This window comes from Dendrobates tinctorius, unplaced genomic scaffold (genome assembly GCF_039654945.1).
Source record: "Dendrobates tinctorius isolate UK_male_01 unplaced genomic scaffold, ASM3965494v1 ptg000250l, whole genome shotgun sequence".
NCBI lineage: Eukaryota > Metazoa > Chordata > Amphibia > Anura > Dendrobatidae > Dendrobates > Dendrobates tinctorius.
Genome location: NW_027361917.1, coordinates 28,057,627 through 28,082,358, shown reverse-complemented (window position 1 = coordinate 28,082,358; position 24,732 = coordinate 28,057,627). Strand labels below are relative to the sequence as shown.

Sequence of the window (24,732 nt, the reverse complement as noted above, 5' to 3'; positions counted from 1 at the left end):
TTTTGTGGACCAAACTCACTCATGATTTCGTGGAAAAAAAACAAACAGCCAGCTCACAAAGGCAGTCTGTGTTGCATTTGTGTGCTGTCAGTCTAAGGGCTCATTCAGACGGCCGCATAAATCGGACCGAGATCGGAACAGATTGCACAAACTGGCCAGCAGCGCTCCCGATCCCAGCATGAGAGCTTTAATAATTTCTATGCATCGGTCACACTCGGATCGGGAGAACCGCTGGCCAATCTGTGCACTGTGTTCCAATCTCGGTCCAATATATATGGCGTCTGACTGTGCCCCATCTAGGAGAAGATTGAAAAACTTCCATCAGTTTATTTCTCATACAAGAAAAACACGCAGATGGTAGAGACGGACACCTGGACTGAAAAAAAGGATGAAATTCAAATACAGCACATGGATGAAAATTAGTGATGAACGAGTATACTTGTTGCTCGGGTGTCCTCCAAGTATTTTGGGGCTCGGAGATTTAGTTTGTGTCGAAGCAGCTGCATGATTTACGGCTTGTAGACAGGCTGAATACATGTGGAAATTCCCAAACAAACAGGCATTCCCTCACATGTATTCAGCCTGTCCAGCAGCCGCAAATCATGCATCTACGTCGACACAAACTAAATCTCTGAACACCGCAAAATACTCGGAGGACACCCAAGCAACGAGTATACTCACTCATCACTAATGAAAATCAGTCCATTTTTTAAATAAAAAAACCTAATGTGTGAACTTCAAAAACTCTCCAGGTTCACACATGTCTAAAAGACGATGTGTGCACATACTGTATTGAGGATTCCTTCTTCTTTTACTGTTGTTCAATAAACTAAAATATATTTATAAAGTACATATTGCAGAACTCAGATTCTTGTATTCATCAACTGAATTGTTCTGCAGTGTGATTAGGTCATGTCTTGTACAGAAAGAAAGGACAAAATGTCATAATCCGTAAAATTTATCTAACACTAATATAGCAAGGTGTTTTTTACTGTGCTTGCCTTATAGGGAATCTGTCAGTAAGATCATCCCTCCTAAGCCGTCTGTATGGACATGTAGGTCATAGGAAGTTGAATAAATCCAATATCTTAGTCCAGAAAAATCCACATTTTCTTATATGTAAATAAGATCATAAGATCTAGGGGCTGGACACTGATCTACATGAGACTCTGCCTCCAGAGATTATTTTACATGAAAGGGGACATTACCAGTGTGAGACATCTAACTAGCGCAGGACAGTAGAACTGAACTTTGTCCCATACAAACACATTTGCTGCAGCTCTCTCAGCTCTGCAGGACAGTAGAACTTAACTTTGTCTCATACAAACACATTTGCTGCAGCTCTGCAGGACAGAAGAACTGAACTTTATCTCATACAAACACATTTGCTGCAGCTCTCTCAGCTCTGCTGTATTGTAACAATATTGTAACCCTGTCTGCCTGTGAGATGGAAGCTGAAGCTGAGGGTAACCTGCAGATGTGTCAGGTATAATCACACACAGCTCTGCAGTGAGGTCAGGAGAACAGAGAGCGGCCATTACACATCACACTAGTAACTCCCCTTTCATATAAAATAATCCCTGGAGGCAGATTCTCATGTACATTAGTGACCAGTCCATAAATCTTAACAAATTATTTACATATTAAGAAAAATGTGGATATCTCTGGAATAAGACATCAGATTGCTGATATCAATATATCATTATATTCAGTTTCCTATGTCCTACATGCCCATATAGACGGCTTAAGAGGGTTGATTCTACTGACATATTCCCTTTAAAGTGAACCTGTCACACAGTTTTTGACATCTAGTCTGACAGCAGCATCATGTAGAGACTGAGTCCCGTATTCCTGCGACTTGTCATTTACTGGGCTGATTGCTATAGTTTTGATGAAATCACTTTTATCAGAGATTATCTCTGAAGGACAAGTGCACTTGCTGCCGTTTACTTTTCCATATTCATGAGCTCTATATAACCCCACCATTGATCGACAGCTTTCTGCCTTTGCACAGTGTACACAGAAAGCTGCCAATGAGTGGTGTGGGCGGGATTATACAGAGCTCAGCATTCAGAGAGCTGCTAGATCTTCACCAGATAAAACTGTGATTTTATCAAAACTGCAGCAAGCATATTTTTTTTGTTTGTTTTTATCTTACTGTGCTGTACAGTAGAAGTTGCCTAAATAGCACCTCTCCTCTGACATCACTTTCTATATGTCCTGATATTACTGAGAGCACTGTGCAGCTATACTGGAACAGTGTTCTGTCTCTGAACAACATTGCTAAATATTATGACCGCACCGTATAATAGATCATCAGAACTACAGAGATAAATGTCTGTATATGATTTAGATTAATGAGAAAATGGAAAACGGTCTTAGGAGTGCAAGAAAGAGACTCAGACAAGAGATGGGTTTAAACCACAACGCGTTTCGACGGAGGATCCGTCTTCATCAGGTGGAAGGAAAACTTCCACCTGATGAAGACGGATCCTCCGTCGAAACGCGTTGTGGTTTAAACCCATCTCTTGTCTGAGTCTCCTTCCTGTGCTTTTAAGACCGTTTTCCATTTTCTCATTGCTCCTATCCTCCATTGGAGGTTTTCGGCTGGAGCTGCGGTGGAGACCTGACATCCTTGTCTGCCCCTGGGTTGCTTCCTAAGCGCTCCTTTATGACTGCTTATCACTGACTCTTATTCACTTGTATATGATTTGGATCAGTTATATATGTATAGAACCTTATGTGTAGGCATATACCCACCAAACAGCTCCGCTCGTTACGTTGCATGTTGGTTTCAGACAGTATTTAAAGCTCTTTTGTGTATAACTCTTTGTCATCACAGAGGATACAATTCCAAAGAAAGTCGTCTGCCATTTCAACGGAAAGACCTATGCAGATGAAGAGAGATGGGACATCGACAGCTGTACACACTGCTACTGTTTGCAAGGACAGACCCTCTGCTCCACTGTCAGCTGCCCACCATTGCCCTGTGTGGAGCCTATAAACGTGGAAGGGAGCTGCTGTCCCATGTGTCCAGGTAACAATATCTGCTTGTTGCATCCTTTTTAAGATGGCTGATTGTGTGTCCACTAGGAGTTTGGTTCCTGGAGACTTTTAAGGATAAATGTACATACTCTATATGCACACACATAAAAAAGCTGCATAGAAGGCAAAGTATCTCTGTGATTTAATTAAAAGTAATTGCATTCCATATTGTGTATGGATTCTAAGTTACAGCCTGTATTATAGTCCAGAGCTGCAGCCCTCCTGCATTTTTGAAAAGGCAACTATTGGTTGTGGGGATCAGGTTTTGTAATTTATCACAATTTAAAATGATTTACTGGTAAGTATAAAAATTAATTAGTAAGGTAACTTCCTCCATATTTAATGGTAAGAATAACACAGCATGCAGCTTTACTCTTCATGTAAAAATGGTAACCATATAAAAAACTTACATTTTAATTATTAAGGTGCGCTCACACTGCACAATACTTGCCGGTCGGTGATTATTTAAAGCAACTCTCCAACTTTTTTTTATTTCACGGCTGGAGTGGTGTCACTAATGTCTGTTCCCTCTAGTAAAATCTCTAGTATAATGCTTTGCAGCCGCAGTCTCCTGCTCTTCCCGGCGCCGCTCCAGTCCGTTACACTTTCTTGTGAGCCTAGCTCCTGACCGACCAGAAGTTAGAGGTAATGGTCAGGGCTGGTTTTAGATCAAGTGGAAACTTTTAGAAAGGTTTAACCCCTTTCCGACATCGGGCGTAATAGTACGCCGATGTCGGACTCCCCCTGTTTGTCGTCATGACAACCAGAGGTCTCCAGCAGACCCCTATGGTTGTCATAGCCGCATTGCTATGAGCGCCGCCTGGTGGTCGGCGCCCATAGCAAGTGAACATTTCTGCTACATACAGGCAATCGGATCATCGCCTCTATGTAGCAAAGCAGATCAGAGAACTGCATCATGAAGCATGCAAAAAGCTAAAAAAAAAAAGAAGTTTTTAAAAAATAAAAAAATGTAAGTGTTCAAATCACCCCCTTTCACCCCTTTCAAAATTTTCGCCCCATTCAAAATAAAACAATAAAAAAAAAATCAAATATACATATACAGGTGCTTCTCACAAAATTAGAATATCATCAAAAAGTTATTTTATTTTAGTTCATAAATACAAGAAGTGAAACTCATATATTATATAGAGTCATTACAAACAGAGTGATCTATTACACATGTTTATTTCTGTTTGTGTTGATTATTATGGCTTACAGCCGATGAAAACCCGAAAGTCATTATCTCAGTAAATTAGAATAATTTATAGAACCACCTTGAAAATTGATTTTGAAATCTGAAATGTCGGCCTACTGAAATGTATGTTCAGTAAATGCACTCAATACTTGGTCAGGGCTCCTTTTGCATCAGTTACTGCATCAATGCGGTGTGGCGATCAGCCTGTGGCACTGCTGAGGAGTTATGGAAGCCCAGGTTGCTTTGATAGCAGCCTTCAGCTCGTCTGCATGGTTGGGTCTGGTGTCTCTCATCATCCTCTTGCAATACCCCATAGATTCTCTATGGGGTTAAGGTCAGGTGAGTTTGCTGGCCAATCAAACACAGTGATAATGTTGTTTTTAAATCAGGTATTGGTAATTTTGTCAGTGTGAACAGGGGCCAAGCCCTGCTGTAGAATTAATTTCCATCTCCAAAAAGCTTGCCGGTAGAGGGAAGCATGAAGTGCTCTAAAATTTTCTGGTAGACGGCTGCATTGACTTTGGTCTCGATAAAACACAGTGGACCTACACCAGCAGATGACATGGCTCCCCAAACCATCACTGATTGTGGAAACTTCACACTAGACCTCAAGCAGCTTGGATTGTGGCCTCTACACTCTTCCTCCAGACTCTGGGACCTTGATTTCAAAATGAAATGCCAAATTTACTTTCCTTGTGGAGTGTGTCAGTGACTGCCTTCTGGACATCTGTCAAGTCATCAGTCTTTCCCATGATTGTGGAGCTTACTGAAACAGACTAAGAGACCCTTTTAAACTCTTAGAAAGCCTTTGCATGTATTTTTGGCAAATTATTCTAATTTACTGAGATAATGACTTTTGGGCTTTCGTTGGCTGTAAGCCATAATCATCCACATTAACAGAAATAAACACTTGAAATAGATCACTCTGTTTGTAATGACTCTATATAATATATGAGTTTCACTTTTTGTATAGAAGAACTTAAATAAATTACGGTAACTTTTTGATGATATTCTAATTTTGTGAGAAACACATGTATTTGGTATCGCCGTGTTCAGAATCAACCGATCTATCAATATAAAAAAAAAATTAACTCAATCGTTAAACGGCGTAATGAGAAAAAAAGTAAAAACGCCAGATTTACATGGTTTTGGTGGCTGCAACACTGCATTAAAATGCAATAAAGGGTGATCAAATGATTGTATGTGCACCAAAATGGTATTATTAAAAACATCAGCTTGGCATGCAAAAGAGTAAGCCCTCATCCAACCCCAGATCATGAAAAATGGAGACACTACGGGTATCAGAAAATGGCGCTTTTTTTTTTTTTAGCAAACTTTGGAATTTTTTTTCACCATTTAAATAAAAAAGAACCTATACATGTTTGGTGTCTATGTACTCGTAATGACCTGGAGAATCATAATAGCAAGTCAGTTTTAGCATTTAGTGAACATGGTTAAAATAAAAAAAAACAACTATGGGATTGTACTTTTTTTGCAATTTCACCACGCTTGGAATTTTTCCCCCATTTTCTAGTACACGATATGTTAAAACGAGAGTTGAGCGACTTTGGTTGGATCGGGTTTCATGAAACAAAATTTGTTTCAGATGAAACTGGTCCAACTAGGGCAAAAAAAAGTCGGAGTTTCGTCCGAAACCCGACCCCAATGCAAGTCAATGGGGAATAAAATTCGGCATTGAGCGGATGACATTCATCCACTCAATTCCCGACTTTTATTCCTCATTGACTTGCATTGGGGTCGGGTTTCGGACGAAACTCCGACTTTTTTTGCCCTAGTCAGACCAGTTTCATCTGAAACAAATTTTGTTTCATGAAACCCGATCCGACCAAAGTTGCTCAACTCTAGTTAAAACCAATGGTCTCTTGAAAAGTACAACTCGTTCCGCATAAAACAAGCCCTCACATGGCTATTTTGACCAAAAAATAAAGGGGAGCGAAAAATGAAAACGCAAAAACAAAAGTACCTCTTATGGTTAAGGGGTTAAAGTGGTCCCCCAACTACTCACATATTGCACCATCACATAGAAACAGTTCAGTTATGTTTACATGTGCTGAGTTCAGGCCATTAAACGAGCGTGATCGACAATATTGAAGTCGATCGACTCATGTTCCCAATGATGGGGACAGATAGTCCTCAATACAGTATAATGCATGTCCCATATAGTATAATGCACTCCCCATGGTCCTTGATAGAGTTGAGCGACTTTGGTCGGATTGGGTTTCATGAAACAAAATTTGTTTCAGATGAAACTGGTCCGAGTAGGGCAAAAAAAGTCAGAGTTTCGTCTGAAACCCGACCCCAATGCAAGTCAATGGGGAATAAAGTCGGCATTGAGTGGATGAATGTCATTTGCTCAATGCCGACTTTTATTTCCCTTTGACTTGCATTTTGGTCGGGTTTTGGACGAAACTCCGACTTTTTTTGCCCTAGTCGGGCCAGTTTCATTTGAAACAAATATTGTTTCATGAAACCCGATCCGACCAAAGTGGCTCAACTCTAGTCCTTGATAGAGTATAATGCAGCACCCTCATAGAGTATAATACAGCCCCACATACACACAGTATAATGTAGCCCCCTCATAGACTATAATGTAACCCCCTCATAGAGTATAATACAGTCTCCCTCAGAGTATACTGCAGCCCTCCTCATAGAGTAAAATGCATCCCCTTCATAGCGTATAATGCAGCCCACACACACAGTATAATTCAGCCCTCTACACACACAATATAATGCAGCCACAAACACAGTGTAGTGCAGCCCCCCACACAGTACAGTGCAGCCCTCCACACATTATAGTGCAGTTCCCCCACACACAGTATAGTGCAGCCCAACACACTGTATAATGCAGCCACCCTACACACAGAATAGTGAAGCCCGCACACAGGCACTATAGTGCAGCCCCTCTACACACACAGTATAGTGCAGGCCCCCACACACAGTATAATGCAGTCCCCCCACTCACAGTATAATGCAGCCCTCCCACTCACAGTATAATGCAGCCTCCCCACACAGTGTAATGCAGCCCCCACATACAGTATAATGCAGCATACACACACAGTGTAATGCAGCCCCACTACTTTCAGTATAATGCAGCCCCCCCACACACAGTATAGTGCAGGCACACACACAGAATGGTGCAGACACACACACACAATACTTACCTCTACCCGTTCCCCCACCGCTCTTGCTTCTGCAGCGCATCTCAAGACGAGGAGGAGTGATGGGAGAGGGAGCATCATCTGACACTCTCCTCCTTCACTGCTTTGAACTGTATTGGCATCTATGATGCCAATAAGTTGAATGTGCAGTGTGGGGGGGCGGCACCGAGCCCCTCTTACTTATGGCATGGTGTGCCGGTATTAGTGGCATGCCACTGGCTGGGGGCTCTTGGAGGAGCGGGGGCCCTAGGCAACTGCCTGGTCTGCCTGCTCCTAACGCGCTGGCCCTGGTAACGGTCACACGCTCTTGGTGTAAGTCTATGGGAGCTGCATTCTGGCTCTCATAGGCTTACATTGAGTTGCCTTCTGGATTTCCCAACAAACACTGGAGCGATCCGGCAGGTCACAACCTGCATAAGACGACTGGGGCACCGTCGAGAACAGATGAAGACGGCAATCAGTAATGTTTTACTACAGACAGGGAACATGCCTTACTAATACCACTCCGGCAGTGGAATAAAGCACCACAATGGCTTTTTTAATAGCCTATTTATACAGTCTGAAAATAGTTATTAAATGAAGGCTGAACAATCTGTAATAGATGTTCGTGGCGCATAACCTGCCATTTTTCTCGGCAGCACAGTTTGCACAGGTCAATGCACTGTTGAGAAAGACAATCTTTTCTACAAACTAAAATACCATTTTACCCGACAAAAGAGCGTTTTGCTTGTTTTTCAAAGTACGTTACTTCTATATTTTTTTAATCTTTTCTGCTAGTGTAACATAACCATTAACTTACTTATTGTATTTGCTCACGTGAACCCATTGCAGACATGGTAAGTCTCTATCGTGGACTGAGATTAGACTGGTAGATAATATTTTATTTTAGACTTATCAATGAAGCTTATATTGCTTTTCTGTTTTAGTCTTTCCCTATAGACTTGTATACTTCTATTTCATTTACTAAGTTAGCATTAGAGCATATGTCAGTGTACACAGATAAAAATGAATTGAATCATAAAGGGCCTCTATCTGCTTGCATCTCATAAAGGTGGGCTTCTCTCTAAGACGTCCATATCCCGTATTTGGGCAAATAAATCTGTGATCTCGTCATGGGACAATAACTTTTCTAGAATGGCAGGGTTGCATTGTAAAAAGCAGAGTGGGTGCATAAATAGAGTTTGTGTTTTTCAGAAATGTATATTCCTGAACCCACCAACATCCCTATTGAGAAGACAAATCACCGAGGAAGAAATGAACATGACTTTATTCATTGGCCAACACCGAGTGAGAATGACATTCACCACCATAGAGGTGAGGTCCTCAAACAGCTTCTCAGTGGCGTTCAGGTCACCAGTAATTTATGACGTATAGTGCCCCAAGCCCTTATGCAGTAGAAATCATTGTATGTACAGACATCGTAAATATTTCTTTTTCCAAGTGTTGAAATTTGACAACCAGAATTGTTATTCGAGGACCTTTGATGTGTATTAACAATATGACCTTAAGATGCTGTCTATGCTTGAAATTCCTCTGTCCGGACACGTCATACAGATCCCAGTTACCATCCCCAGGTGTTGGGTAGAGAAACTGCAGAATATGGCCCTTTTGTTCTAGGGTCCTTTTTGGGTCCTATCACAGTACAATCTGCATCTGCTTACATTGGTTTACTTGGTAAAAGTTTATCTAACCCTTTTAGTATAACCTCAAATCAAGCATTAGCCAATATATCAGCCTGAAATAGAAGCACGTAGATCTCTCACATTAGTTTGCCCGATTCTTGGCCTTCTGTTACAATTCTCTACAGGGAAACCTGCCCAGTAGCACATCCGTCTCTTGGGAACTTGCTGTCTTCTGGGTGAATTGTGTATTGCGGCTATCCTGTTTTATTTTTCTTAGTACTTAATACAATCTACACTATTTTGAACAGCAGTAACCTGCATGTATATTCATGTCCATATTAACAATATGTAGTTTGGCACGTTAGCCCAAATCAATGTGTATTAGCAGTAAAATGAGGATTTTACAATAACTCAGTGAGCTGTGCGGAACAACATAATCCAGCTTCTGTGAGTACGTGGCAACCTCTTACCCTTTTAATATTGCCATATTGATGCTTCTGCTAAGAATTCATCTTCTTACAATTTATTCCTTTAGAAATGGGCCATCTTAAAGTGAACTACAGGGAAGGAGACAGGCCTCAGCCAAGTGAGGACAACGCTCTGCACTCAGTTGCATGGGTAGCAATCCCAATATTGACAGCTTTGATTATTATCATAGTCCTTCTTCTTATCAATAAGAAAAAGCAATGGATTCCAGTACCCTGTTACCAGACGCCTACAAAGGTACAATGTTCTAGCATATTTTAGATACATATTGTATATTGTCCACTATTTCTGCTATTTACTAAACTGTTTTTAGTGTTCTACATTTATTCCATATATTCTAATAATATAGGACATTGTAATCATGACAGAGCTATAGTGTGGCCTTGAAAGCATAAGATGTCCATCAAAAATGGTATGACATAGTGACAAATGGGTCGTTCAGTGTGTTCTCCAGAATGATACCCACTCAGACAGAGGCTCTCATTCTGCCCTAATGTGGCAAACGGATTGAGGTCTCCATGAGACTAGCCCTTTAATTATAGTTAATTATCCTATCTGTGGTGTAACAGAAATCAACATCAAATGGATGGATTTTTTGGGAAGCTTATGCTTACCCACTACAGTCCATTATAACAAGCGGAGGAGCAGTATAAAGGGGTAAAGCGGGACCAGAGTAGCAGTATAATGTATCGAGGGGCCGGAGTAACAACCTGACCCAATAACAAAACAGAACCATGTAGATAAACTGCACTGACAGTTCACAGCTTTGCCCTAATGGAGCTGAGCTCTAAGGCAGACAAGCAATTCAGAAGAAAGTGAAGAGGGCAACTCATAAATGGTCAGATGTATCACCAACACTGGCCAACATCAGTAATACAAGAGCTTCTGATCCTGTTTTCTTGATTATTGGTCACTCCTTTATTCAGACAGAAAACTGAGCTGTGTGGCTAGCAGTGATTTCTAGAATAAAGGCAACAAACTGTCTACCACTGCTGCATATAGTAGCCATATGTGCCAAATGACGCAGCAACGTGGATTTTTTTTATATACCGTATATGTATAAGACTGATTAGTCTAATAAATGCACTAAGGAAATGATTTGTATGTAATGCATATCTGGAGGTGCCTTAAAACTGACCTGTCACTTAGTATCATAGTTTTTAAGGTTAAAGGTAGACATAAGTCCATCAAGTTCAACCTATATCCTAACATGTTGATCCAATGGAAGGCAAAAATCCCATGAGGCAGATGCTAATTGCCCCATATTAGGGGGAAGATTTCTTCCTGACTCCACATACATCAATCATGCTTGTTCCCTGGATCAATGTCCCATCACAGAATTTAGTACCCATAACTTGTATTATTAAGTTTTTCAAGAAATGCAACCAGGCCCTCTTTGTTCAAAATTTTTTAATGCAATAGTTTATAAAATCCCCAAGCACTCCCCGCTCTTTTTGTTTTTCTGCTGCATCGCTCCATTGCAGAAATATTCACATTCGTTTCTTCTGGTGCACACTAGGTAAAATCTCTGCTTTGCAGTCCAGCTGGGCATTTCTTCAGAGTGTTCTCTGGGGGCCTCTCACTTCTCCCTCTCAGATGGTGCCAATCACAGCTGAATTAGCAGTAGCAGCCTATCAGTCTCAGATTCTGCTGAGTGGTGATTGGCATCATATGGCAGGGAGAGGTGAAAGCACACACCCACAGACAAGACTATGAAAAATTCCCAGTTGGACTGCAAAGCAGAGATTTCACATAGTGTGCTCCAAAAGAAACAAATGTAAATATACATGCAATGGAGTGACACAGCGCAAAACAGAAAAGAGTGGCAGAATCAAGAGAAATTTGGGATTTTTATGAGGTATTTAACTCAACGTTTTTGAGCAAGTGTCGACTGGTTCTTCATAAATTCATTTAATTTTCTATTGCCAGCTTTAAAAAAGCTGAGTGTCTATTATTAAATGCAAGGCCAGACCCCTGATTACATTGTACAGCACAGGTTTATAGATAAGTGTATATCTCCTTTTGCCTTGTGGAGCAGGAGTAGGTTAAAGCAGTCGAGTAGAAACCTAATATCGTGAATATTTGAATTTCGGCCCAAGGCAATACTGCTTCTCGCTTTGCATGTCTGCTCACACTGTCACATTCAGAACATTCCACAGGGGAACACAAGATTTAGGTGTTTCAAGGGAATGTTAGCATTTTTACTGTGTTCTTAACCCATTCCATGCATGAAAAGATAGAAATCTGCTATGCAGCAATACCTGCTATGTAGCAGTTGTTATACAGTATGCAGAATACATGTACATACTATTTTTATTTTGTTGCCCAGAACTAATATCACCATAAGGGTTTCTCTGAGCCATGGATAAGCTCTGAAGTTCCACTGCCCTAGATCAGTATTGACAATCCTAGCTAGTCAGGACAGAATGGATTGTTGGTGATCCCTTGGCGTCCATTTTCCATGAACATGCTCTATGACTCCCCTTACGGTGCATTCACACTTAATTTTGCAGTGTCTTTTGGATACATATTTCAGATAAATTCATGACATATGCCTCTTACAAATCCCTGTGTAGACTTATAGCGGCTTCTATTTCCCATTCACTCTCCAAAAATGTAAATGCATAAGATCGCGCTAATCCATACAACACAAAAAGTATACTGAGGTGTACTAGCCTGACAGAGGCTGAAAGGACAATTTTTTTCCCCTTCATCAATTAAATGGATCCTATGGATAATGCTTCCTCATTCTGCAGCCAGCTATGTACTGCATTACATGCGGAAAGCTGCAGTAGCTGAACGATTCAAAATTATTGATGGGGCCTTTCTGCAAAAATACTATATATATATATATATATATATATATATATATGCTGCAATTATTTTAGGACCTCAAGAGCGCATCCCCATCCTGTGCCGCTAGATAAAAGAGGAAGCCACACATACGTGGCTTTTTTCAATTACAGCATGTCTGTGAAAATTCTGACATTTAGCCGAGGAAGCATACTTGGCATTTTAAGCCTCATAATGAACTGAATTGAGAAAGTTACACATGCACGGACTCCTCTCTGTTCCCACGACCCAAGGTAGGATCATGTTCACAAAATAGCTACAGGTACTAGAGATCAGACCAGCATCTATCAGACATTAATGGCATCCTATCTGAGATTAGAATAAAAGAAATAACATCACTCTTGGCCATGGGCCAAAGGTATATGGTAAGTCAGAACTGCAATACCAGACTATGCTGTTTCTGTACATTGCATTGATTTTAACGCTGAGTGACCAGTGCATTTGTAACTTCTTCCATTGGGCTGCCATTTATGGGTATGCCATTAAAATTCTGAAATTACAAATGAATTAAAAATTAAAGAACTGTCCAATTTAAACACCTTTTCTCACCATTCAAATTTGCACCATGGATCTTCCTTACATTCCACTTCCATTTTTTCTTCTTTGAGATCTTGTCTTCTGCTCCTCATACATGATTACTCTCCTCCTCGCTGATAAAGATTAGACTATTGAATTGGTATAGTTGTTAAGGCCCCCATAAACATTGGACTATGTAGGCCAAAACAGGCCAATCTCGATGGGTTAGGCCTCCGGTCTTATGTCTATGGGAGCGCTGGCCGACTGATGGTCGGGAGAGATGTTGATCGTGCATGTCTGATTTTGGACTGCCAATCCCATTGTTCTTTAGGAGTTAAGCCATTTCTTCGGCCGAATGAGCTCTCCTGCATGGGAGATTGAGATAGATGTTGGTGGAGCGATCGGCCGAAGCATCATTTGACCTTTGCCATCTAATGTGTATGGCCAGCCTTATATCGGTGCCGTTAAAACAGCTGTCAGAGTTTTTTCATTCCAAAGTGTTGCATAATACTGCTACGTAACCAGTGAGAAATGGGTACAAATATTAATTGTGAACTTTTGTATATCCAACAGCCGACCTGTCTGAACAACCAGTTGGTGTATGTGGACTGCAAGAAAGGGACTAGGGTACAAGTGGACAGCTCACAACGGATGCTAAGAATGGCTGACCCAGACTCTAGATACAGTGGCTTCTACAGTATGCAAAAACAGAACAACCTCCAGGCAGATAATTTCTATCAAACTGTGTGAGGAACGCCAAGACTGCTATCACATGGATTTTCCTTTAGAGAAAAGGAAAATAAAAACAGACAAGAAGATGGGAAAAAGACTGAAACCTGCTATACAATAAAAAAAACTAGAACCGTGCACTTGCTTTTTGGATTGTGTGACATGTACAGTCGAGACCTTAATGGAGATGAACTCTGGTCTCCTGCAATGTGCCAAAACAAACATTCCCACTTTCCCTTTGTAACAACTGACCAAGTGTTTTCTTAGAACCAAAGTTTGGAGAACTGGCATATGCGTATCTGCTTGTAACATAGCTGTAGAGATGTTTTCTTTTTTTTTTCAGGTTGGTTGGGGGCGTAGTTTGGGGTACCGACAAAGGAGAGGTCACGAGAGCTTAATCGAAAGCAGGAGGAAGGTGAAAATGTGTAGAGAGCCACCAGATTTCGTCTCACAGAGTTACCAATACCAGTGGCAACACAACAGTGAGAATGGCAGTGCCCTTGCCCCATTCAAAGACATTGACTTCTCCTGCATCTCAGAATCTATAACACAAGAAAACAATGCTGACAATGGAGTGATCTTTACAAATTTTGCTACAGGTTGTCGTACACAAAGGATGCTATGTACAAATCACAGCCATGTTCAAGCTGCAAATAATTCTTTTTCTAAGCTGATCTCTCTTCACATGAACAATACATACAATGATGTTATCACACATGCAAAAAGCAGATGATAGCTACAGTAAGGTAGACATGATGGGTAAGGTTCTATAACAATAGAAATGTGCTGCTTTTTTATATCTAAAGTTTATTTTGTTTTGTTTTTTAGCGATTGGCCAGTTGGATTAAGGTAAAATGACAGAGGGCTTAGTAGGTGTTTTTTTTCATATATAAATATATATCTATATCTGAGCACTGGATTTTTATTTTTTATTTCTTCTGAGAGCAGTATTTAAAGTAGAACATTTTAAGAACTTCACCAAATACTGTTCTAATATTTCTTTTATAAGGGGGTGTTGTTGTTGAATCTATTTTTATTGTTTTTGTTTTTATTTTTTTGTGCGTGCGTGTGTGAACATATGTGTGTGACCTTTGTTGCATTTCTTTTTCTTTTGCGCTACCAAGAGAAGGATTCAAATTGTTATTAACTTTTGCTGACGTTGGAGAGGCAATTTAAAGAATTGAAAGCCATCGGCATCAGCTCGCTGGAAATAAAAAATAACTTGTTCTTCAAACAAGTTGAGATGGGGTGAGGGGAGGGGGCAGAGTATTTTTTTTTTATTCCATTTATTTTCATTTTTATCTTCATTATTTTTGTTTGATTTTTTTTTTTTTAAGTTACTGATTAGAAAACTGCTACCCTGTTTTGGGAGTTGCTTAATTTTATAGTATTCAAGCACCTTTTTTCAAAGCTGAGTTAAAAAAAAGCAAAAGTTACAAAAAAAAAAGTAAGATAAGAGGAGATCATGCTTCTTCAAACTTAAGCATTATAGGAATATTTATGTAAATGTATATTATGCTGAAATGACAAAGTATTTGTATATATATATATATATATATAAAATATATATATATAATTTTATATGTTTTTTTTTCATGTTGAATGTATTTTTAACCAAGAAAGAGAAATTTACCCGAAAAAGATACATTAAAAACCAGCATTCCATACCAGTGCTTAACTGCTTGTCAGTTCAGATAAGGATGCAGGCATTTTTTTATTCTACCTACTGTTCTACTTTAATTTTGTGTTTGTGCGTGCTTTTTGTCTCTGTACCTGTTCACGTGTATTTGCGTGAATATGCATTATGTAAAATGTGTGTTTCTGTCTGTGTGAGACTAAAACCAGTGACTTCAGCAATAAGCAAAAGTCCTGCTACTTTGGATATTGAGTTGGGGGGGACGGGCCTTTAATTTATTATACAGTATATTCTTCTGTTTTGTTATGTTCACTGTTTTGCTGGAGAAGCCCACAGGAGCTGGACTTGGTTGATTGGTTTTGTGAGGGTGGAATTCAATTGAGTCAGATAAGGAAGGAATATATTGCCACAATATGGGAGGAAAAAGACTTTTGGGACTTTTGAAAGGTTTATGCCTTGCTCATGAAAATTTTGTCCCACTTGGCGCCCAGCATGTTTCGCCTCCCCATATTTTCCAAAATGGGCATAGGTAACACAAGAAGGTAGAGGAGCATAAGGCCTAATTCAGAAGTCCATCATTCATTATGCAAAAAAACAGTCTGAGATCTTTTCGTGTTTTGTATCCGATTTTCAGCAGTGTTTGGTCAGTTTGTCATCAGTGTTTCATCAGTAATTTTCACTAATGAAAAAATTACCGTAATACTTTACAAAGCCTCTACTATACATTACAATGTTAATGCACTTCACACAGGTGTTACCCACGTGCTGTCCGTGATTTTCATGGATCCACAAACATGTTTGGGTCATTTTGATTTTGTGACTGATCAAAATCGGGCATGTCTCCATGATTTTTTTTTTTTGCAGACATATGGTCTCAAAAAACACAGTCATGTGATCAGCCCTTTAGACTGTAATATATTTGTGCTCTATTTGCGAAGAACACGGATACAAGACATATGTGAAAAACGGATGTCTGAATGAGGCCTTGGTAGCAGTTATATAGCATTTGGTAAAGACCACCCTAAATTGCTCCCCTGCGTTCATGAGGGCAATGATACAATGTCGTCATTGCCTTGGGATGTTAACTTTTATCAAAACAAAAAAATAATCCAACATACATTGGTGGAGTCATCCTACCGGCACCTGATGTTTCCTCCAATGTTGAGCTTCATTATTACGAGGAAATAGAGATCCAATTTGTGGCCAAAGCACAACTGTAACTCATTGTACAAGCAGTAATGTGTGGATGCAATGTGTATTAGTAAAATAGAAGTTTGGTATTTTTTACAAAATAAATGCAGAAACTACATAGTCATGAAAATCCAGAGACACCACATGTAAAGTCCTAGAACCAGCAACAATAATATCTAATCTGGTATTACTGCTTGGCAGAAACAACCTCCAGGAGAAGTGTCATAACTGTCTACAGTTGTCTGGGAGAGATATTTTTGCCCATTTGCAAAACTGTGCCATTTCTCAGTGGATTGTTAGATTTTTTATGTTCATTTCCATATATACAATGTCCACTTTTTGCTGAAGCATAATCGTCTGACTGATGATTCCACAATGTCCTCACTGAAGGAGGTTCTATAATGATGAGTTGTCCCCTACCTTAATGTTGGTATCAGGTTCTTCACCAAACATTTATTCTACCAACTGCATCTTTGCCTGTTCAGACCACGTTGTTTACTAGGGTGTTTAAAACAAACTTTAGTCTTTGATAGTAATATTCTTTTTGGACAGCAAAGGTTTCCTCCTGCGCTACCTACTGTGTAAATTTTATTTGTGGGGCTTATTTCTAGTCATAGAATGCATTCATTAGTGGTAAGAGCTACCTGAAGGTCCAGTGAAGAAACTGAGGATCTTAGAGACTTCTTTCAGATCAGCCCAACACCAAGTGGCCACCAGGTTTTATAACAATTTAATTTTTATAGTTAAGGGTTGCAGGTAAAACTGCTATTTAACTGAAAAATTATGTAACTGGTAGCGGCTCTGTTGGACCTTAAATGTAACCCCCCCAACACATACATTAGACTAGTGTTGGCCAATCTCACAACTACCGACGGGTTCGTCTGACAGCTCTGTATGTCTGATTTCAGACTGCTAATCGATTTTCTTTCCCAGAGGAAAGCCATCAGCAGAGATGTCTGGTGATAGATTTCTCCTAGAGAACACAGGAGCACTAAACGTTCTCTCCTGTGTATGGGAGATGGCTGTCGGTCAACCGATCAGACAAAACTTTAGCCGACTTCCATTTTATGTGTATGGACAGCTTTACAGCCCCCATTCACATGAGACTAAAGTCAGCCAAACCCTCTGATATTGGCTCATTTGTCAGCCTAATGTGTATGAAAGCCTACTGACTCTCTCACCACCACCCCCCCAGCCCCCCCACCATCAAATGATGTTGGAGAGATAAAGGTTGGTCAGTTTCAATTTTAACACCTGACCCTGTTATTCGGGAGATAGGCCACTGCCAGAGCTGTCTAGGAGCGACGTTCTCTTCTCTCTGCCTTAAAAAAAAAGCTGAATCAACATGTTTGTGGGGAAGTCAGAAGAGATAGCTGATGATCAATTGAGCTCTGCAGTGAGCTATTGTATGTGTATGGCCACCTGAAATTGGAGTGGCTTATTGGGACAGGTTTCAGTTGTTAGAAATCTTTACATGTAAATTATTTTTTCAGACTATGGAAATATTGATGTTCATTTATATGGTGATCCTTTTTTTATTCATTCCCAGATTAAATAAACATCTACAGTATACCCTTTCTTAGAGTGGTTTTCTGGGCAAAGAATGAAAAATCAAGAGTATTTGCTCTTTCCTATAGTCCACAAACCTCCTGATATCTTTTTTACTTTATTTTACCTCTTTTTTTGACACACAAAACAGTGAGTGCAGTTATTGATTTAATGCAGCTCTTGTCCTAATAAATGTCCAGGCTACAAGTTCAGCCAGTGCCTCATCTGCTGCTCTGCAAACTCCTCCCAGTTGTCTGTCCTTTCAGCCCTACGAAGGGGTTTGTACAGTGTTCACCACCCCTCTGATGCCCTTATTCAATGCCAGCTCCCTGCTTACTCCTGCACAACTTTATGACCCCACGAGACTGCTCAGGTTCATCTCTTGTCAGGCCTACACCTCAGGGACATCCTTGTTCAATGTGAGCTCTCTACTTACTTCTATGTTCTCTATGGCACCACTTGAGTGCTCATTTTTAGATCTCCAGACACCTTGTCTCCTCACCATTCAGAGGGAGCTGCACATTTAGGCTGAGTTCACACGTGGCGGTTTTTTCGCGTTTCCGCTGCGGTTTTAACCGCGCGATTTTGCCGCGAAAACGCGAAAAATAAGCATTCCATGCATTCCTATGGGATTCCACAATGCTGTGCTAATGCTGCGTTTTTACCGCGGCGGAATCGCTTTGCGGTAAAAAACGCAGCATGCTCAATAATTTTGCGGAATCGCGGCGATCCCGCACCCATAGGAATGCATTGTTCTGCTTACTTTCCGCATGTGGCTGTGCACACCATGCGAAAAGTAAGCAGAACATTTGCGGATGGTACCCACTGTCCGGAGGAGAAGAGACTGTCCTCCGGGCTTTGGGTACCATATCCCTGTAAAAAATAGAATTTAAAATAAAAAATATTGTTATTCTCACCTTCCGACGTCCCGCGCAGCCTTCCCGCCTCTCTCCACGCTCCAGGTCCCAGTAATCCTTTGCGAGCGATGACGTCCGTTCTCGCGGGATCGCGAAGTCTCGCAGTCATTCGCGCAACATCATCGCGAGATGTCGCGATCCCGTGAGAACGGACGTCATCGCGGTTATTGTCGCAAAGGATTACTGGGACCGGGAGCGTGGAGAGAGGCGGGAAGGCTGCGCGGGACGTCGGATGGTGAGAATAACAAAATTTTTTTATTATTATTTTTTTACATTCTGTCTTTTACTATTGATGCCGCATAGGCAGCCTCAGTAGTAAAAAGTTGGTCACACTCGTCAAACACTATGTTTGACGAGTGTGACCAACCTGTCAATCAGTTCTCCAAGCGATGCTACAGATCGCTTGGAAAACGCTAGCAATTCTGCAAGCTAATTACGCTTGCAAAATGCTAGTTTTTCCGCAGGAAAATCGCAGGAATTTAAAATGCGATTTTCCCGCTTAATGGAATTTCGGAATTCTCACGGTAATTTCCGCGAGAGTTCCGCAACGTGTGAACCCAGCCTTAAACTTACATCACCCCTTCCTTTCTTCACTGTACCTAACGATCCCTTCAATGCTCAATAATAAGTGTACATGTTAAAAACCACTGTGCTGATAAAACCCCTTTAAGGGGAACCTGTTATCGCATTTTTAGCTATTAAACTGGTCCCAGTGTGTTGGTAGTGATTGCAGTGTGCTAACATCACTAACATGTTTTTGTCAAAGAAAAGCTCTAAGTATTATGTTTAAAAAACACTTTATATTGTTAGTGGATTCTCTCACATGCCCTTTATTTCAGTCATAGGGGTGGTGATTTTATAATTTCAGTCACAGATCAGTCAGTGTGGTTTTGAAATTATGCACGCCCACAGGATTTGATTGATTGTCATGACTGGCCAGATGCCATGGCAACCACATAGCAAATACTGCGCGTGTGCACTGCTCATCCACTCTCCGGGCATGTGCACTCACTGTTGCTGTACAGCCCCAGCTTTGTCATATGTGTGCATGCGCCAGAGCCCCTCTGCGTTAGTGGCTACATGACGCATGTGTCCCTACCACTCTGCACTCTGGAGCATGCGCACATCTGATGGGAAGCTGAGGAGGAACACCCAGAGTCATTGTGCATGCTTGGAGAGCATATATGGGCAGTGCACACACTCAGGAGTTGCTACGTGGTTGTCATGACGTCAGACCAGTCACTGCATTCAATTGCAATCCTGTGGGTGTGCATAATTTCAAAACCACACTGACTGATTTGTGACTGAAAAGATAAAATCGCCTCCCCTATGACTAAAGCAAAAGGTATATGAGGGAATCCCCCAACGATATAAAATTTTCTTTTTTGCATACTTCGAATGCTGAATTTTATGGTGAGGACCCAGGAGAGGTTTTCTTCTGAAGACTCTTCCATAAACCGATATTTGTGCAGGTGTTTCTGGACAATAGAACAAATGTACCACAACTCAAGAGTCTGCTAAATCTTTCTGAAGGTCTCTTGCAGTCAAGCAGGGGGGTTCTGATTTGTCTATCTAGCAATCCTACAAGCTGCTGTCACTAAAATTTTGCTTGGTCTTTCAGACCTTATCTTGATCTCCACTTTTCCTGTTAACTTGCCATTCCTAAATTACATTTCGAACTGAGGAAATGGCATCATGAAAATGCTTTGCTATCTTCTTATAGTCTTCTCCTGCTTTGTGGGCATCCTCCATTTTCATTTTCAGAGTGCTAGGCAGCTGCTTAGGAGAACTCATAGCTGCTGTGTGTTGGCACAAGGCTAGAGGAGGCTGGGTTTTTACAAAGCTGGGAAATTTTTATCACCTGGCCTTTTCTAATGATAATAGTGAATAAGCCATAACCCTAACAGGCTAACTAAGGTCTAAAGCCTTGGTCAAAGTTATCTGAGCAAAAAATCTACAAGGGTACCCAAACTTTTGCATTGACCCATTTTCCGTTTTGTAATTTTTAAAGTTTAAAAATTACAATTTTTTTTTGGCTAAAATACAAAGGAAATATGTCATCTTTAACTTTGTCCCTTTTAGAGATCATTTCATCTACAACATGATTAACTGTTCACAATAACAGTAATTTTGACCAGGGTACCCACTGTAGACAGTCTTTAGCACCTACTGTAGGTTGTTTCTGACAAAGTAGCAAGACCTGGTATAATTGTGCACTTACTTTTTTGTACAGAAGAAATGGTGAATCCGTACCTTTTTATTTTTATAAATCTTTAGGTGATTCGTTAAGATGTTTTCATTGACAACAGAAACTACAGCGCAGCGTCGTATCCGACTGATCTTAAAGGGAATCTGTCACCCATTTTTTGAGATATCATGTAAAGATATCATTGAATTGTGTGTTACCTAAGTATTCTAGTCATACTTTTGATCCCCCTTGTCCCCGCACCTTTGATGCATAAATACCTTTTTTATCACTCTTCCGATTTATGGAAATCGCCGCGGTCCGGTCCGATGGGCAAGCGCGAACGGCCTTATCAATGCGCAGGCGTGAATAAATCGGCATTTGTGATATTCACAGAAGAAATTACGTCCAGCAAGCCAAGGGGGAGAGGAGAATAAGCCATGTCCATCGGACCGGACCGTGGCGATTTCCATAAATCGGAAGAGTGATAAAAAGGCATTTATGCATGAAAGGTGCGGGGACAGGGGGGATCAAAAGAACAGCTAGAATACTTAGGTAGCACACAATTCAATGATATCCTTACATGATATCTCAAAAAATGGGTGACAGATTCCCTTTAAGTGCTGCAAGACCCCACTGATTTATGAGGTGTAAGGCTACATTCACACATCTATCAAAAATGGACCGTTATTTTCTTCATGTCTCATCCGTTTTACATCCATGTTGAATTCTAGTTTTTTTCTCATCCTGTTTTAAAAACTGTTCAGACTTTTTCTTTACACCTTGACATGTAGGCTAGTTTCACACTAGCATTTTGAGGCGCACCACATGCTCGCCGTGAAGCTCCGCCCCCTGCCGCGCCTCCTCCAGTCAGCTTTGCCTATGGGCGCATGACACTGCATGCGACCTGCGTACCCTATCTTTAGCATTGGGTACGCAGGCCCTGCACAGGTATGCTTTTGCCGGCGCATGCATCCTTTTGACGGTGTGCCGGACGCACCAAAATGCAACACGATGCACGGCGTGCGCAGCGCCTCAAAATGTTAGTGTGAAACTAGCCTTAGCAATGAATTAATTGATAACAAGTAACACACTGACAAAAGGAAAAAGAGCGTCTTCCATTTTTCATCTTTTTTTAACCGATCCCCATTGATTTTTTTGATGGCTGAGTCTCATCCGTAGAATGGATGAGAAGAGCAGATGCTATTAGTGTCACAGATCCATTTTTAAAACTGAAATGTATGGGTCACTTAAAGTCTATGGGTTAGTGACCAAAAAAAGCAACAGCACATGGACATGTCACACGGATGTGTGAACGTAGCCTTAGGTGCAGATGTGAACTAACTTGTGTTGTTTTTATGCCTTTACTTCACCTTTGTCTTTATAAACTAGTAGAATAAATATTTACACAAACGAAAAAATGAAAAACTTTACATGGGGCGTACTTTTTCACATGTCTGCAACTATAATTGTGCGCTCTCTAAATACTGCGATGAACAATGTTCTTCTCTACAGTAATTCCTCTGTACCTTTGGCTAATATGTAGCTTGGATTAGACAGTGAAAAGAATTAAGGTTATGATAATCTATAAATCAAGCCATGAAGCTATTGAAATATATTTCTGAGTGTTATAAATGCTATTTCAGGTAGGAACAAATAGTATTCTTATATGCTTTTCCTTCAAATGTCAATAACAATAAACAAGTATAAAGAAGATCTTCATTGGACAGATTTCAATCTATTACAATAATTCAATAAAATTATTCATTTGCTGTTTGAAGTCCTATTCCCATAAATATATCTTTATTAAGTTAAGATATTAGTAAGCAATGGTATCTGCACACAATTTGAATGTTACATGCTATGTGTATATATGATGTAAATAAAGGGAATAACCGGGACTTTAAAAAAAATATATATATAAATATGCCTAAGCACTAACAGGCATGTAGTTGCTACCTACCTGCCTGTTGTGCCCGGTGCCGTTCGCCGACGCAGAGTGTTGCAGATTTCCGCTGATGTCACATCAACAGAGTGGCTGTTCGATCAGCATGACTACTGATGTCATGCTGAGTGACAACCGGCTACCTAATTGGGGGAAGCCGACTGTCAATCATCATGACACCAGTAGTCCCGCCCTACCAACAGAAAGAGAAACCACTCCTCTGTCGACAGGAAGCAACTGAATCTCCGGCAGGAGCGGTCAATGACCAGAGCCGGGTACAACAATCAAGTAGTTGCCTCTGTTAGAAACTACATACCTGTTAGTGCTTAGGCAAATTTTTTTCAAAGTCCTGTATATCTCCTTTAAGCAATTTTCTTTTGCAGAAAGGGTCTTACACTACCTCTTTTTAGTAGTCCATAAGCTATGGTCTTTCTACCTTAAAGTCAGCCTACGTGGCAACTATCGAACTACAGTACCTGAGAAGTGTGCACAGTGATGTGACCTCCACAAATACTGCCATGGTATCAAACATGCACGTGGAACTTCAGTATAGTCATGATGGAGTGGGGCCATGTTGTCATCTTTTGGGTAGTTGGGAGCATGAGAATGTCAGTAGAGCCTAGTATTTATCTCTGCTAAGAACAGGGCGTCCTCTGCATACACCAGTCCCTGTAGGGTAGAATCAGAACGGAGTTTGTCTTTTTGTATATTTCCACTTGTTTTGTCGAAACAATGATAACACTAAGATGGGGTACATATTCCAAGATTACATCCTTTTCTGATACCAGCTTATGGCCACTATTGCAATATATTATAGACTACTTTAAAAAGTACCTATTATTACTCTGGGGCTGCCCTATTTATTTAATAAAAGAGTAGGTGGCTCCAGATTGTTGATTTTTCTAAATATCATCTGGGACTTTCTATTCTTTTTTTAACCTGATAGTTACCACCTAATGTAAATTTATGGTTTGTGGGTGTGATCGGTGTGTGGCGAGGGCTCAGGAACCCACAGATGCTGACTGTGTTACTTAGCTGGCATCTGCCTGTAACAGCACTGCCGAAGTGAACTGCGCCCGCTTCTATTTAACTATTTAAATGCCTTTGTCAATCCCCGGTAATGACATTTAAATCACTGGTGCGCGCTTACACCAGCTTCCATTAGGCCCCCACGACGCAATCACAAGGAGCTAACGGGATGTTATGGCAGCTGAAGCCTCTGTAACTGCTGTCTTCGTCATATTGCAGTGTATAATATAAGTCAGTCATCGCAAGTTCAAGTCCCCTAAGAGAACTAACAAAAAGGTAAAGAAAAAAAAAAGTTTTAAAAAATTAAATATCTCACCTTTTCCACTTCAAAACTAAAAAGATTAAAAAATAACATATTTGGTATTTCCTGTCTGTAAAAGTCTATCAAGAAGAGATATCATTTTTTTCACCATATATGAAACACCAAAAAGAAAACTTGCACTCCACGCAAAAAAAATGCTCTGAAGAGAGCAACAAGCTGAATGTATGGCAAAATTGTATAAGTAAAAATGTAAGCTTGGTATGCAGAAAACAAGCCCTCATACCGTTTGATTGACAGAAAAAAAAAAATATATTTATGGGATATATTATATTAATGGCAACATAAGCAATACAAAAAAAGCCTTTATAAATTTTGTATCGTCGCACCGATACTG

The 24,732-nt window shown here is 40.5% G+C and overlaps 1 protein-coding gene across 1 annotated transcript in view; it reads left to right on the top strand.

Annotated features, from left to right (window-relative positions):
* CRIM1 (cysteine rich transmembrane BMP regulator 1) overlaps positions 1-18,029 on the top strand; it is a 1,013,901-nt gene extending 995,872 nt beyond the window's left edge. The window contains exons 14-17 of the mRNA XM_073557600.1: positions 2,843-3,037; positions 8,614-8,733; positions 9,577-9,764; positions 13,470-18,029. Of these exons, the coding sequence (XP_073413701.1) occupies positions 2,843-3,037; positions 8,614-8,733; positions 9,577-9,764; positions 13,470-13,646 (680 nt within the window). The 3' untranslated portion in view covers positions 13,647-18,029. The remainder of the gene's footprint in view (positions 1-2,842; positions 3,038-8,613; positions 8,734-9,576; positions 9,765-13,469) is intronic.
* Positions 18,030-24,732: the final 6,703 nt, after the last annotated feature.